The sequence below is a fragment of the Nothobranchius furzeri genome, chromosome 17 (assembly GCF_043380555.1).
Source record: "Nothobranchius furzeri strain GRZ-AD chromosome 17, NfurGRZ-RIMD1, whole genome shotgun sequence".
Lineage (NCBI taxonomy): Eukaryota > Metazoa > Chordata > Actinopteri > Cyprinodontiformes > Nothobranchiidae > Nothobranchius > Nothobranchius furzeri.
The window spans coordinates 45,260,300-45,276,619 of NC_091757.1; the positions used below are offsets into that span (position 1 = coordinate 45,260,300).

At 39.1% G+C, this 16,320-nt stretch overlaps 2 protein-coding genes across 2 annotated transcripts; both read right to left on the reverse strand.

Moving 5' to 3' along the window:
- Positions 1-1,587: 1,587 nt before the first annotated feature.
- Positions 1,588-5,630, reverse strand: gal3st1a (galactose-3-O-sulfotransferase 1a). Its single transcript, XM_015972609.3, has 3 exons — positions 5,359-5,630; positions 3,264-3,414; positions 1,588-2,951 (listed from the first exon to the last, which is right to left on the reverse strand). The coding sequence occupies exons 2-3, from the start codon at positions 3,389-3,391 to the stop codon at positions 1,805-1,807; spliced, it is 1,275 nt and encodes a 424-aa protein (XP_015828095.1). The 5' UTR covers positions 3,392-3,414; positions 5,359-5,630; the 3' UTR covers positions 1,588-1,804.
- Positions 5,631-6,764: 1,134 nt separating this feature from the next.
- pes (pescadillo) lies at positions 6,765-15,652 on the reverse strand. Its single transcript, XM_015972607.3, has 15 exons — positions 15,499-15,652; positions 15,253-15,332; positions 13,267-13,420; positions 12,919-13,028; positions 11,422-11,593; positions 11,246-11,335; positions 10,718-10,834; positions 10,544-10,621; positions 9,689-9,778; positions 8,502-8,632; positions 8,292-8,417; positions 7,826-8,010; positions 7,580-7,722; positions 7,341-7,508; positions 6,765-7,103 (listed from the first exon to the last, which is right to left on the reverse strand). The coding sequence occupies exons 1-15, from the start codon at positions 15,520-15,522 to the stop codon at positions 7,029-7,031; spliced, it is 1,743 nt and encodes a 580-aa protein (XP_015828093.3). The 5' UTR covers positions 15,523-15,652; the 3' UTR covers positions 6,765-7,028.
- Positions 15,653-16,320: the final 668 nt, after the last annotated feature.

A 16,320-nucleotide genomic window follows, 5' to 3' on the forward strand; every position in this document is an offset into this window, starting at 1 on the left:
ATATGAGGCTCATAAATCTAAAAGATCCATAAGATTTGTAATTAATCTGTATATTTTTGATTTGTGATCTTTTTCCAGTCAGATGTTCTTAATAAACATTAACACTCCTGGTATTATGCCTGCTACTGTTTATCCATATAATCATAATAGTACCCACCTGATGTCCTCAGCTGCATCCATAGCGAGTGTCATCTATTTTGCATACTTCATTTTACTTGTAAATAAGAGTTAATGTCTAACACAAAAACTGAAAAAATACTTTAATGGGTCAGAAGGGTACTTTTGTCACTATCCTTCCATGAACATTCTCGTACCTCAGTCAATGTCAACTCGTTCAGTCTGGCATTTTTCATCAAAGAACGAAAAATCACCAACATTCATGAACAATAAATCCAGACCCTGTTTGAGCCTCGGTTTACACGGTAATGGAGGGGTGGGGGATAGTGAGTTTTATAGAATTGTTTTAAACACATTCAAAAATACATTTCAGTAATTTCTTTAGAAATGTGATCACATAATATTTTACATAAAGATTATTGGGGGGAAATCAGAAAGAAGTCATTAAATGAAAGAACACAATCATTATTTAAATACTGAATAGTCTATGGAAAGGCTGAATGCACTGGTCAAATGAATAAAATGTTAAGTAGATGCAAAGTAAGGAGAAATGAAACTGTTACAAAGTAATAAGAAAAATATCTTCTTTTTATTTGGCTGAATCTCTTTTGTTGCTGCAGGTCATCAATGCAAAGCTACGCATACTGTACTGATAAACACGTGTTTAACACTGTTAGTGAGCATCAAGCAAACAGTTTACTGCAGAGCTGACAGGAAGGAACACATTATTAATTGTTGAAACAATTGCATGCAGGAAGTGTTAATGCTTACCGTTATGATACAGGCAGAAAACAGAAATGGGCTAGGACTGCAAATTATTACAAAGGCAAACATTTCATTTAAAAGCAAAACAAATAATTTCAAAAGAATAAAACATATAGTTTGTTCTTGATGGCTCAAATCTATATATGTTTTTTAATATGATTTTCTCATATGAGCGATAAATGGTGGATAGTAGATTACTTATCAAAATTAAGTCAATTTTTTGTCTTCTGACAACTGATAATTCCAAGAAAGCTAAAAAGTTATGAGCAAACCCAGTATAGCTTTTTTGTTCATGTGGAAAAATAAAAATGTTTTTTGTCATGAAACATAAAAATATTTTTGAAGTGTTACGGAAAATTCTATGCACATCTTGGGCAAATTTGCTTTCCATAAACAGTGAAATAAGATGCAATACTTGTCCTACGTTCCACCATTTGTCACAACACTTCACTTTATAGTTAATTTCAAAATAAAATCTTCCACTTAAAAGGCTGAACACCAAAGAGTTGGAGTTTAATGCGTTCATGATTAATTACAATTCATCTGCTGTTTTCAGACAGTCTAAAAAAATGCAGGGATGGAAATGGTTAGGACCGATTTCATCAAAGATCTTAGAGAATTAACCTCGCAGTTTGCAGAAGCATTTCATAAAAACATTCAAGCATTCGAACACCTTAAAATCAACTCACAGAGAAGAATAATACTACATTTCTGGTGTATCGGGTAAAAGTGTTTGTCGATTGTGAAGTGAACACTTTTTAAAGCACCCATCGGGTGAATTACAGCACAGTCTTTTGAAGCCAACATGCTTTTTAGTTAAAAACCAAAAGCGAGAGTTTTCACCCTGTCCTCCCACCAGTCACACACTTTAGTTTCCTTTAAAACATTCTACTAATATCAGCGTTGCCGGTCTTGCTCAAAGTTACCAGTTGATGATATCTCGAACATGGCCCCAAACTTTGGTAATCCACAAGTTCACCCCAAGTTCTGTTAGGTACTGAATCTCTGGCATTAACATCTTACGGCACAGCTTCTGATGTGCTTTGTCCACGTTTTTCTTTAAGTTATAGCCCAAGATTGACTTCTCTCCGATTGGCTGCCAGGGCTGCATGTCTGTCTCGTGGATGCTGCTGGCTTCCACAGCGCGCCCTCCCTCGATGCAGATGGATGCCATCTCTTGGTTCCTCCTTCTGAGTTCTGCCACATCCTTAGCCATGCGTTCCGGCCCGTAGGTGTCGACTTTGTTCCAAAATGTTCGGTTGAAATGTTGGTATAGCTTCCAGTCGATGGCATTCCACTCGAGGGCCTTGGCCCTCAGCTCGGGGCTGAGTTTAGACACAGTGGATCCTTTGCGAGCGTTGAGCTTGAAGAACAACAAGTCATCCATCTCCCAGCAGAGAGCTTCCTTGAGCAGGATCAGCGACTCCTCAAAGTATTCCACCAACATGACCAGATGAAAATGCTCAGAGATAAACTTGATTCCCTCGTCCACCCGCGGATCGTTGATCTCCAGGGTGTTGTCCTGTCCAAAGTCAAAGAACAGCAGATTTTTGAGGTAGAACGAATTGAAGCCCTCTGGATCAAAGTAGCTTTGAGGGTTGAGCAGGAACTCTGTTATCTTATCCTCTCCTGGGATCTTCCAGGTGAACGGCACCAGTCGGCCAAAGTAGTGGAACGACGACTCAAAAAGCTGTGCTGGGTCTCGCAGGATAGTGATGTAGGATGTGTCTGTGGGCAGCAGCTTGGCCACTTCAGGAGCATTGAAACGCATGTGGTTGCAGACAATGTTGAAGCACATTCCTGGTCTGTAATCTTTAACCTGGGAACGCTGGAACAGGGATGGATAGAAGAAGTCGTTCCTGCCATCTGGGAAGGCAAACTTGAGTCGATGTTTCTCTCCGAAACGGAAAAGTATGTTGAGCAAGGTGCTGCTGGCTGTTTTGTGGGTCTTCATGAACATGATGTCAACTTTCGGAGGGCAGGACTGGCTGGTGGATTTATGGGAAGTGTTGGATGGCTTGGGCTGCGGCTGGGATGGCCGGTGGGCACAGGAGTAAGGTACTGGGACACTACAGAGGACAAAAACATTATCATGTGCAACGATAACGTGAAAGGTATTTGCAAAGCCTTACATCTGAGTAGAAAATTACACAGAAACATGGTGTTAACAGGATCTCAGTCACTTCTTCTCTCTAAACAACCACATCTCTAGGAAAAATGAAGAATTTTTTCCATCTTGCTTTTAATTTTTTTAATGCAAGACTGCATAAAATTTTTACACCAGTCTCCATTATCTAGATGTGAATTCCCTTTTCTCTCGACAGAGCTTTTATTCTGCAAAAGAATCACTTCCTAAAACGAAAAGACTCCTCGGGACATACTCTGGCACACTGAGGTGGATGTGTGGATTAGAGAGGCAGTAAATAAGGATCATGCTGCTGGTCAGGAGCGCTCCCAGGATGAGGCCTTTGCACATTGACCTTCCATTCCTCCCCTGCTTGCCAGTCATGGTCCGGCCGGATCAAAATTGACCTTAAAAGACACAAAACACCTCGTTTCAGTTACGTTTCCTGTAAATCAACTTCAAAATCTTTATTTACTGCCCTGTTGTTTTAAATAGAAAGCCATAGAGAATACGATCTGATCATTATGCTCCCAGACAGGGAAGGCTCTTAGATGAATTATTCACTTGTGGATTTAATTGGAAAGTGACTCGATCTAGATTGCTATCTTGGTTCTCTGGTTTCTGGAGTTGAAACTAAACAGGAACAAGTGTAGAGAATAAGACTGCAATCTTTGGTCTCTGGTTTCAACCAAACAATAGTAGAGAAAACGCTTTGTAATGGCTCTTTTTATTACAAGAGAACTGCAAAACGAATGAGCCCCCAAATTTTTAAGCCTGTGACCTGGAATGATTACCCGAGTGTTCTGTACCCTGCAGAATAAATAATGCACCACTGTGGTAAACGATACAGCGTTCTCCCCTGCAGACGGTGGTAAGACGAGCTATCTGCTGACTCAGCTACATGACTTACAGCACTTGAAATTTGCAGCTTTGGGTGAATTAGAGTTCCACGCTGTCCTCATGAGGGACGGCGGTTTTCCTAGAGCTGTTGGGACACACACTGTCCAAACAAGGGAGCATCATTCAGTCTTTATTTCAAATACTTCAACTAGGGATGCAAATTATTCTTTTACTCCGGTATTTGCACGAACTGTGGAGCTGTTTTGCACCAACCTCATTAGCACGTATTGTTTCAAAGCAAACTAAATGTGACCTTCAATCACCTGACCATAACGTTCAGGAGCTGATTTGCGTCACGCAGAAGGAACAAGTGGACTGAAACGTTCCAGAGTCGTTCGGACATGAATCACAGCTGGGAACAGCTTGTGATGTGAGGAACAGCCCGGCGGAGGACAGCTCCCTGCTGCTGGGAGCACTGGATTATCTGCTGGGTGTTGCAGCGAGCGTGAGTCAGACCAAATAACACGCCGTCTTCTTCCTGCGGTGAATGACTACACTGTTATTTGTGGGTCTGGCCGTAAAAGCCCATGAGCGTTTGATGATCACATATCGTGTGTTATCAGGCTGGGTTTCAAAATGTGCGTTTTGATTAAAGTTGAGCAATTATTTTAGATAGATAGTAACTGGTTTATTACCAAGTCATTAGGATAGGAAGTAGCTCAAAATAAACTCTTAAACAAATCAGATGATTAACATTAATATTAAAAACTTTGTTTTAGGTTGTAGTCGTTTAGAAAAGTTCAGTTTGACTGACTCCCCCTTTTCTGGTTTCAAGTTAACAGCAAGAACTAAATAATTTTATCAAATTTTTTACAATTTTAATTAAATTGAAACACTTCTCAGTCTTTAAGAAATTATTTTATTGTGTTTCCTGTTTTATTTATCCTGTTATGGATGCATTCTTCCTTGGATATCAGGTTTAGGTAGACCCCCTGTGCACGTTAGTCCCTCACACAGCTGAGTTTACATACAGGGTCGAGATTTTTCTATCTGAGGTTTATGCAAACATCCGTCCTCTAACAGCAAAAATGCTCTTTGTTTTTCTTTCTGTCTGGACTCTAAATGGGCTGTTAAAAGGGTGTATGCAGCTGACCATAACAGGAGGTGTGAAAAGGTCAATGTTTCCAGACAGGTTTGAGTTTTTGTAAAATAAGAAAGTAGCTTGTAGTCTACACGTTGATCCAGGAAGGACGAATAACTTCTGCTAAGTTTACAGAATTAATTTAACTTCAAAGCCATGCATGTTTTCATTTCAGGATAAAAGCATTTAGATTAAAGTCTGTATTGATTTAGTAAAATTTGACTAAATAGATTTAAAATAAACAGATGAAATTACTTAGTGCTGGGTAATCCTATTTTTCCAACATATAAAAACAGATTATTCAAGAAAAGCAGCAAGGATAAAACTAGAAATAAGAATAAAATTCCTTTGAAAAGTGAAAGAAACTCACCTTTATGCATTCATCCAGAGAGTAACTAGTAGAAGCCCTTTTTGCCCTGCTGTCCATCCAGCTCCAGACCATAAATGCAAGTCAATCTCCGTCATAAGGCAGTCCTTATATGTGATCTTGACATGCTGTTACAGATGCAGCACAGTTCGTGCTCCTCTTATCACATGTCCAGCGCTGCAGCTCTCATTCATCCTTCCGCTGTTACTCTACTCCCCTCTCTTCCCTTGCGTGCACACCTGATGCCTCCTTCCTCAACTTTCAATTCCTAAACTGATCTCGCTGCATAAAGCGCCGCAGGGAGGTTTGTGCAGCCACCTGTGACGTCAGGCTCCCTGTCAGGGGACGCAAACTAGTTACAGAGTGTGAGGGAGGCAGAGAGCAGAAGAAAGGGGAGGAGAGAGGCTGCATAGTCCCTATTCTGTCTCCATACAGAGGCCTTACTGAGCATGGACACTGAAGTTTGAGCTGCATGCTGATAGGAGGGGGGCGACATAAAGGAGCAAATGCAGAAGTACAGAGCACAAAAGCTTTAATTGTTCTCTCTAATCAAGACAGCTCTGTCTATTGTCTGAAATGCCTGTTTGGCAAGCTGGAACTATACATGTAGTGGGATGAATTTACGCAATAAGGTGTTTAAATTTTACACAACAGATCAGCTAAATACATGAATAGATCATCAGCCTGTAATGTAAAAACTTTCATCTTCAGTTGTAAACAACTGATTTGATCTCTTCTTTACTTAAAAATGATTTAAATCCACCATTTTTTAGACACTTTTCATGAAATCCTAACCTGAGGTTTTCTCTTTGTTAACAGTAATTTCAAAGGATTAAACAAACATTCCTGTCTGAGTCTATTTGCCTCTGCATGACAGGATGTGGCAACATGCAGTCACACGGTGCCTTACCCAGTCCAGCTCACGAGCTTCATCTCTCTTTATAATGTAGTCAGGATTCCTAGAAGACACACTAGATCTTTCCAGCTCATCCCACACACACCATGGTGTAGCACAAACACTGCTACTATTGTGAAAGATGGGAGTGCCTTGTCCCTCTGGTACCAGGCTGAGATCCAATCTGGGTGGGCACACGTGGAATGCAGAGCTGGGTGTAAACGAAGGGGTTAAAGGGAGGACAGTGTGTCAAAGTGAGCAAGGACGAGGAGTGATGTGGATGTCGGAGCTGGCCTTTGGGCCACAGCATCACTTATCCACATCAGAAGGCTGGAGGATCGTCATCAACACCCACCGCTTCAGCAAAGAAGCCCTCGCCCCAGTGAACTAATGTAAACTCTGATGGAAAATATTCATAAATACTGCTGATGAGATGTAAAGCTACAAAGAGATGGATAAAATTAACACGCCACCACAAATTCACTAATTTTCATTACCAAATAATACAAGTAGGTAACTTAATACATCATCTTTTTATTTAAAAATGCAAAAGATTTTAAAGCACAGAAATTAAAATGAAGACTTTAAATGATGCAGAACAAAAATGAAGGGAGCTATTTTTACATCAATTACACAAATATGCAGAATCCTGCTTTTCTGTGTTAAAATATGCAGCGTTCATGCACCGAGCAGGGTTCTCCGGTGCAGTCGCAGGGTTTATCACATCAGCCTGTAACCATTCAACACAGAGTCCGTTTGAAACGAGCGTCACGAGAAGTTATTTTCTAGCCTTCTTCTTCTTTGTTTTCTCAGCATCATCGTGTGCTTTCCTCTTGGCTGCCAGTTTGTTGGCCTGTAAGAAGAGATTGATCAGCGTTAATGAATAGACACTTCACACATGCGCAGGTGCATGAACACACACTCTTCTGAGGTCAGTGACCTAAGAGGTCACTGCTAATCTACTTTTATACAAACAGCAACTTAAACAAAGTGTTAAACATTCTTAGATAAAGATTTATTGATAAAAACGTACAAAAACCTAAAATCACAACGTTATCTACGTGAGAGTTCACACTGCGATAACACCCACCTCTCTGACTTTTCTCTTTTTCCCGAACATGATCTTGTCGTAGAGGTATTTTTCTTTTTTCTTCATCATCATAATAGCGAGACGTTTCTCCTCTGCCTTTTCCTCCTGCTCCAGGCGGGCCGGATTCTCTGCCCTCACTTTTCCAGGTGTGACTTTAACCTGCAGGGACTAAAAGCAGAAACCGGGTCAGATTCAGGACATAAAAGACTGGGTAATGCAAAAATCAAACGTGATCCGACCTTGCCCTGAGATTTTTGCTCCTCCATCTTTTTGAGATTCTTTTCTTCTGCTTTTTCCTCTTCATCAACTTCATCATCACCACCTTCCTCCTCCTCCTCGTCTTCCTCTTCCTCCTCATCATCCTCCTCCTCTTGTTCTTGAGCTGCAACAAAATGAAAAAAGCACTTTTTAAGATTCACTTCAAAAGAAAGATTAATAATTTGACACAAAGACTAATAACTCATAGGTCAGCGTCTGACCCTCACCAGGTTTTTCTCCTCGCTGTAGGGCCATGATCCTCAGCTTCTCTGGGGGAACATAGTCCCCTTCCTTCTCCTCCACAAAAGGAGACAGGTGAGGGGGAAGAGTCACCCCAAGGAAATAGTCCTCCACGGGCAGGAGGATTTTGGCGTTGACGCAGTCGTACACCCACTGGGGCTGGACATAATACCTGAAACAAAAATATATAAAAATACTCTTGGTAAGAGGAAAATTATAATAAAGCTTCTCTTTGTTTTCTCTGATCATGAAATAGTAGTGATGAGAATATCTATTTCAAACTGGGTCACTTTGAGGGAACAGAAAGAGATGAAAAGTGACACTAAAGTAAAGGAAACCGAAGCAGACTTCCTGTAATCAGGATCCAGGTGTTTTCATAAAGAAAAGTAAAGTTCCTGATGCTATTAAATAACCTAAAAAGCTAAAAATGATGGAACTGCTAGATTTATCTACCTGTTGATGTACTGTTTGTCAAAATTGGGTCTGTCAACAATCTGGTGTGTGATGGTCTCATCTGTCACGTCAAACGTGCTCCCAATGCTAACAGACTTGTCCCAGGACACCTGGCCACCAAAACACCTGAAAAAGGGAAATTAAAAGTCATAAAAAAAGAACATCAACAGATTCCCAAAGAGATTTAAATGTCCCGTGGCCGAGCCTCACCGGATAATAAAAGCCAGCGACTCTCTGGGAACTTCTCTGTTCAGGAAGATCTTCAGACCGTCAAACAGCTTCTTCTGAGCTTCCAGCTGTTTCTGTTCCTTCTCTCTGGCCTCCATCTTCTCCACGTCCTCCTGGAAAAGATCAATTAGCACAATCGGCCGCGGGAACAATCAACTGTACTCACCTGAGCTAAAACAGGTAGACGACACAAACATGATATATAATAATCAGCAGAAATATCTCAGATTTAAAACCTTAAACAAGTGTACTGAATCCAAACAGAACTAAAACACACATAGAAAACAAGTGTATGCATCACAAAAACATAAGAAGTTTATTAACTTATAAACTATACAAACTAAAACAAGTCAGCTGACATTCTCAGTCATTTTTGTGATGCGGTCCTGATGCAAATGGACAAATCCAGATGTTTATGTGTTTAAAGTCGCTCAGTGAAACTTTAAATTAAAGTAGTTTTGAGGTCGATTCAAAGAATCTTTAAATGTTTTTCTCTCCAAACTTAAATCAGTCAAAAGGAAAAAGGCACAACCATGAACACATTAACCTCTAATCCTCTATTGTAGAAAAACAGTGTTATTCTAATTAAACAGAAGACAAATCATTAACTAACATTATTAGGCCAATTAATTTTCAACCAAAATAGATTTTGTTGCTAAATTATTGCTTTACGTTTCGATCACGGAGCCTGGTTCATGTTTTATGATCAAAATAAACTATTTAAAGCAGAAAAAAGCCCATAAATCACCAAAACACTAGAACACTAATACAGTTATTGCATGAAAACAGCGGTAAAAAACCTGAATGGGATCTTCTTTAGCTGGACTCAAGTTGTTTCTGCACATGTGCATCCGTGGATCATTTTGCTGTGAGTTCAGTTAAAACTTAAGCTGCTGAACTCCAGGTGAGATCTCTTTTATAAAACCTCCCAGAGGAAACATGGAGCTTTTTCTCTGGCAACTCCAAACCAGTCGGGCAAAACAAGCTTTCCAGGTGAGAACAGCTTGTTTGTAGCAACCAGCCATAAAGCAGTGAATCCCCAGTCACACACTGCATCTCCAAACAGGCTCAAAGAAAACAACTTTTAACGCCAGCTCAGGCTAAAAACTCAGATACCATTTTAAACATTTTCAAAAAGGAAAAATAAAAGGCTTTGTTAATTTTCTCACCCCTTCAGCAGGAAACTGGTCGAGTTTAGCCTCCTCCTCCTCTTCGGTGGAAACCACACGAGCCAGGCTGCCACTCAGAGCTGACAGTTTCTACACAAACGTCAAAATAAAGATTAAAAACTGCTACAGCTACATTTTTACTTATTTAGAACTAGGACAATATATTGTAAATATATCGTTATCGCGATATCAGCATGCACAATATGCATATCGCAAAGAACAGAAAAATATCGCAATGGTCGGCTCAAATGTTTGCTACACATTATGCGTTCTGTCAAACAGAAGCATTGTGTTTTTTTAACAAATCAAAAAGAGCTCATCACCCATTTGGCCAATCAGGTAGGTTCTCATAAGTTAGATGCCCGCCCCCAAGGCAGACAGCACTTCGTTTAGATGGTTAGCAAACACCTGAGTTAGCTTTGTTCTGCTCTTTTTGCCGATTCTGCTTTTCCCGGGATCCACGGATTGCCTTTTCTTGTTCATGTTCTTTTTCTCTTTCCTCACATCTTTTGCTTTTCTTATTTTGAAGAATTTTTTATTTTTGATTATTTTTGTTCCTGAGTTAAGTTTTTATTTATCGCAAGTAATATATCGTCATCATGGGATGCACTGTTATCAAATATCGCAGGTTTTCATAATATCGTGCAGCCCTATTTAGAACAATCATTTGATCTCCCATTAAGTAAAATAAAACAAAATAACTCAAGTTATTTTGTTGTTCATTGAGTTTTTACTAGACAGAAAAGAAAATCTTCAACAGTATTAAGGTGAACTAGGGCTGGGTGATCCCAGCCCTAGTTAACCCTTTTGGATTTTTCTTATTTTTGGCCCGTTTACAAAAGAAAACTAACCGACCTCTGTGTAGCTTTCTGAATTCATGGCGTAATCCTCCTCAAACTCCTCTTTAAGCTCTGATTCTGCTTTAATATCCATCTGCAACAGAGAAGAGGCGACCCCTGTTATGGAAAGCTTGTTAAAAAGTTTGCATCCATGTAGAAATGAAGAGAGCGTTTCCATGGTGACGTGTACCTTTGGAGGGTAGACCAGGTTGAGAGAATGGTAGAGTTTGAAGTTGATGAACCCCAGAAGGGTTGTGTACAACTCTGTGAAAGTAGCCATGACTCTGTAGTCCACATCTGTCGGGTGCTGAAAGAAGAAAAAAAACCTTTAGCGACAGATCAGCAAACATCCAGCTACTTATTAAAACTACATAAGATTTTATTAATCATGGAATGCACTGTGATGATAGGGAAGCTTCAGTAAATAACGACTTTAAAATTAAAACATTTGATTATTTAAAATTTTATTACAAACAAATATGATGTTAAAGCACCATAACTGCTTAACGGGCAAAGTGGTTGAAGGAAAAAAACATGTAAACATGACGCATTTAAAAAACATAATTGAACCAAAACTAAACATATTTTTCTCGATCGTCTGTTGGTTTGGCTCTCTGATTGTACTGAGGTGTGTCATCCTTCAGTGTAATCCCACAGTAACAATGTGGCTGCCTATTAGCCTAATCCCTGCTGACTGCAACCATCAATTTGCACTTACATCATGGGAGAACTGATACGGCACGAGCCATGTAATGAGCTGTCCCATCACCTCAGCCTGATAATAAATTCCCTTGATGGAGAGGAACACCTATCAGAAATAAAAAGGCATTTAGCATGAAGCAAAACAAAAGTAGATCAACTCAGACAGTCATAATGTTTCCCTGTGATCAACACCTTTCTGAGAGCACGAGAGGTGATCACATAGTTCATCCACTCCACAGTGAGGCGCCTGCACAGCTGAATTGTTTGCACGTGACATTTTCCTGTTCTGGCAAAGGTGGAGAAGAGGAAGCACATGCAGAGGGCGTCGTCGATGTCACGGAGGGCATCGATGAATGTGGGGTACCTGTGTCAGAAAGGAAAACCAGTAATAGTAAATAGTCTGTTTTTGTATAGCGCCTTCTTAAGCTTGGTTTGTGCTCGACGCGTCCGCGACGTTCACACGGCTCCGCGCGGCAAAATTGCGTCACCCTAACCCTTTCCGCACACCTAGGAAATTTTCTAACCACGCGGACGGTTGGACGCGGAAAAACATGGCGGACTGGTAATATGTCAATAATCAGTATGGCAGAGGTTCGTAAATACAGACATTTGTATGATTCAGCTCTCAGAGATCACCGTGATCAACATGTTGTTAATAATTCTTAGAAATAGCTCGCACTGTCGGAAAAGACGAGGACGCTGTTAAAAAATGCTGGAATGCCATGTTGTAAACAACAGTGATTTTTACTTCTACTACGGTGTAGTGTTGGATGCATGCTGTAGAGCTCCATGCTGCCCCGTTCAGTTTGGGAGAATATTGGCTCACCGCAGAGACGAGCCGCATGAACCATAAACGCTGCGAGTTGTGAAGCGCGTTCCAGCCGCGAGCCGCATCACCAAGCGGAAAGTAAATGCATCAAGCATAAACCAAGCTTTGGGGTTCTACAACCCCCCAAGGCGCTTCACAACACAATCAGTCATTAACACACTGGTGATGATGAGCTACACTGCAACGACAGCTGCCCTGGGGCGCACTGACCGAAGACAGACTGCAGGCAAGGAGTCTTGCCCAAGGACACAACAGCAGCATTCTCTGGTGGGATCCGGGATCAAACCTACAACCTTCCCATTACTCTGCCTCCTGAGCTACTGCGGCCCTAATGACCATCAAGCTAGTGCTGCCACGATTAGTCAATTCGTCACGATGACGTCAACAATAAATTTTATTTTCAAAATCATTTAGTCAATCAGTCAACCAATTGCAAAAAAAAAATTTTAATAAATAAATAACAAACCTGGTGATTAGTCGATTATTAAAACGATCGTTTCTGGCAGCCCAACATCAAGCCAGTTACATTACATGATTACCCCAGCTTTTTTAAAATGCTGCTTGCCTGGACACCTTTACTCTACTCTTTTATAGCCTCATCTTAAATTAAAAACATTTCCAAATTAATTAAATGCAGATAAATAAATAGAACTAGAACCAAAAAAACAAGTATTGGTGGTGGACGTTTCATTTCCACATAAAGCCTTGGAAAGCTGAGATGCCCGTCACTTCATTTATATGCATAAGTAATTTTTAAAGGAATTCCCCAAATTCGGCTCATAATTCATTCTGATTATACCCGTCTTATAGTATGAGACCAGAAGACTAGAAAGACTACAAAAATTTAAAACCCATCTCACCTTTCTTTAACGATGTGATCCAACTTATAAGTGGGCTTGTTCTCCTTCAGCCGTTCCACTGCAGACCACTCTGTTTTCCCATAAGCTCGCTTTAGTTTGCGGACAAATATCTGGTGAAATACAAAATATTCACAACAAGACATTTTCCTCGACGTTGACAAAGATTGAAGAAATTTTGGAAAGAAAACTACTGAAGAAATTCAAAACATAACAACTTAAAACCAATACACTTTGAGTCAATTTTACTTTTTTAAAAGGAAAGAAAAACAGTTACTGTTTGAAAGAAATAAAGGAATTTTAAAAAACAAATGAAGGATGTTGAAAAGCTGCTTTTGTCACTTGAGATACCTTATATTCTCTAAACTTGTGCACGACGGGCTCGTGCAGCAGGAAGCGAATGTCTTTGAGCAGGTAGAAGGTCCTTGGAGCAGTGGAGCCCTTGTTCACCTTCTTTTTGTGTTTTGGCTCATGAGGGTAGACGCCTTTAAGGATGCAAAGTCGCCTAAACATCAGAGAGAAAAATACGATGGATCATCCCTTAAGTGGCTGCCATTTGGGGAAGGAGACATCAATAAGTAGAATCAGATTATTACACACAGATGCTTGGATAGAACAATAATGTTAAAAGTAGGTGTGCGTCGATTGCAGTTTTTGGCCAGTCACCAAACCTGAGAAAAACCTGACTTGCCGATACCGATTTTGTCTTAACTAAAAGCCGATTACGTCAAAATTTCAATTTCCTCTTATTGAGAAAACCAATATGAATACTCATGAAACAATACCAGTTTAAACTGGACATGAGGTAATGTTCTCAAATAAAAATGAACATATTTAGCATTGCTGTTTGAATTACAAAATTATATTTGTTCCTTTAGACTTTAAATGTTCTAATTTTGAGAACAAAACTTTTGTACCTGTTTTGACACATTTGCCTAAAAAAAGATTCTATAGGATGCAAATAGGATGAATCCTATTTACTTTAACATTAACTAGGGGTGCACCGATTGCAGTTTTTGGCCGATCACTGATCTTGAAAAAAACAAACAAACAAACAAACAAAAAAAAACCCAAGATCGGGCCGATAGATTGATGCACCCCTAGTGAAAAGTAAAAGATAAAACCAAACATAAATTAGCTGACAAACACTAAAGGGGGTGGCCATGGGCTCAAGACGGAAGAACAATTTTCTACTGATCAACTTCTGATCGAAATTACACCAAACCCAAGCAGGCCAGGAGTCATCCCATCGATTTATGGAGTCATCCTTGGACATGACGACGAACTCTGACAGTAACCCTAAGGATGCAGTGCAACTGGTAGCCCACTATTGCACAGAGATTGGTTAAATCCAGAAGAATGGATAAAAAAAATTAAAAGAGGGATCAATTAAGTATCTGATATGACTGACATTCAAGTAACCTTAAACACAGCTCTATTTCACAAAGATGTCAGTCATCAGAAGAGAAGAACACTTTAGACAAATGGCACGAAGAGGATAAGTTGTTATTGTGATTAGAATGATTCTTAAACTACTTCATCCATCATCTGTTTACCAATTTTCCAAGAATGTTATGTAATGACGATACATACTACTTGTAGTAATCCATTTAAAAAAGAAAAGAAAGAAAACTAACTTTTCTATAGCGCCTCAAGATAAAAATCACGAGCCGCTTCAAAAAAACAAATAAAAAAAATTAAAGTATAAAAAATATTTTAAAAAAATATTTAAAATATGTTTAAAATGTGAAAAAAAATCAAACTTGTGAATAAAAACATGTAAGGAAATTGAGAGAAAATGAATAGGAAAGGTAAAATCAGTAGATCCCGAGAAAAGCGGAATAAGAAGAGACCAAGAAGAGGATGATGAAGGTCACGCAATAGCCAGCTTGAACAGGTGAGTTTTCAGCTGCTTTTTGAAGACCACTGATCTTAGGCTCAGGGGGAGACAGTTCCAGAGTCTGGGCAGCAAATGATCTGTCACCTTTGGTCTTGTACATAAATTTAGAAAGATAAAAAAAATGAGAAATGTAATTTGTCCTACTTCAAAAGTGTTTTGAGATATCTGAAAGTTCGTTTTGGACTAGAAGTAATATCTATAATACAAATCCAGAGTAGATAAATGTTAAAATAGCCACTTAATCTTAGTCCATTTATGTCCAACATCTGCTGTGGAGTCCCTAGAATGTCTGTTCAATTGATCAGTAAGCAAGAATGATTGTGGTTAGAAATAATGCAGATCCTTTATTATTTTAAAACATATAAAAATCTAAAAAGGCAGCTACAGGCGTTTTGCCCGGATGCTACAAAGGCCTGCCACACTAGCACCATAACTACCTGAAGTCTGGGAGGCTCAGCTGCAGCTTCTTGCGTGCACTGTTTCTTGTGATGTAGTTCGTGGCAGCTCCCCTCTCAAACTGTAAAACAAACCTTCACGTTAATCTCACACAATTTACAAAATAGGTTAGACATCTGCACCCGGCGGACTCTACGGTATCAGAAAACAAACTTCGGCTAACTGTGTATCAACATCGTGACAAGCTAATGTGCTAAGTCTGACATTTACATCTCTTTAACTCCTACCTTTTTCTTTTGTAGACCTCCCATTTTAAAAGACTCGCGTCGCTCTGCTGCACACGTTTAAAGAAAAATGTTAGTGGCCAAGTGAAAACAACCCCACATTAGCCACTTCAGCGGCACGTGTTGTTTGACATGCGCAGTTGCGCAGATTCGGAGCAGAAATGAGGACCCAAAGGCTGACCGTCTGTCCGCCTGTATACAATTTGATTTATTTTAAAATATACTTTATTGGTATGGAACTCAAAAGTATTCAAAATTCAATAAATGAATGAGAAATTATAAAATAAATATCTACATGAAGAAATACTAGACAACCATGTAATCTGACAATGAAATGATGAAACAACAGAATGTTATGTCAAATCTAAGCTCAATATTATGAAATATTTTTCATTCTTCTTTTAAAATGTCTTTATTAATATAAAGTTTTTTTTCAAAAGTCATTTTTTTCATAATAATCCAAATTAATATTGAGCTTTTTTATTTAATTTAATCAGTTTTAATTACATAACGTATTTTTAACAAAGACAGCTTTTATTTCATAATAGTGTTTTTTCCCATGGCTGACTTATTTCATAATGAGACTTTACAGCAGAATATCTCAGTAATTCATTGTGTGAAGAATGAAAAATATTTCATAATACTGAGCTTAGATTTGACATAACATTCTGTTATTTCATCATTTCAAGATTACATGATTGGCTACTATTTCTTAATGTAGATATTTATTTCATAATGTCTTATTTATTCATTGAATTTTGAATACTTTTGAGTTCCATAAATTTGTAGCTGTCATCATCACCTTATATAAAATTTATTTTATGT

Excerpts from the sequence above, each read along its gene's own strand:
- gal3st1a (XM_015972609.3), bottom strand. The coding sequence starts at position 3,391 with ATGACTGGCAAGCAGGGGAGGAATGGAAGGTCAATGTGCAAAGGCCTC. Across the intron at positions 2,952-3,263 it reads ATCCACCTCAGTGTGCCAGA|TGTCCCAGTACCTTACTCCT; the intron begins GTATGTCCCGAG and ends TGTCCTCTGTAG.
- pes (XM_015972607.3), bottom strand. The coding sequence starts at position 15,522 with ATGGGAGGTCTACAAAAGAAAAAG. Across the intron at positions 11,336-11,421 it reads CCTCTCGTGCTCTCAGAAAG|GTGTTCCTCTCCATCAAGGG; the intron begins GTGTTGATCACA and ends TATTTCTGATAG. Across the intron at positions 8,418-8,501 it reads TCGCTGGCTTTTATTATCCG|GTGTTTTGGTGGCCAGGTGT; the intron begins GTGAGGCTCGGC and ends TCCCTTTTTCAG.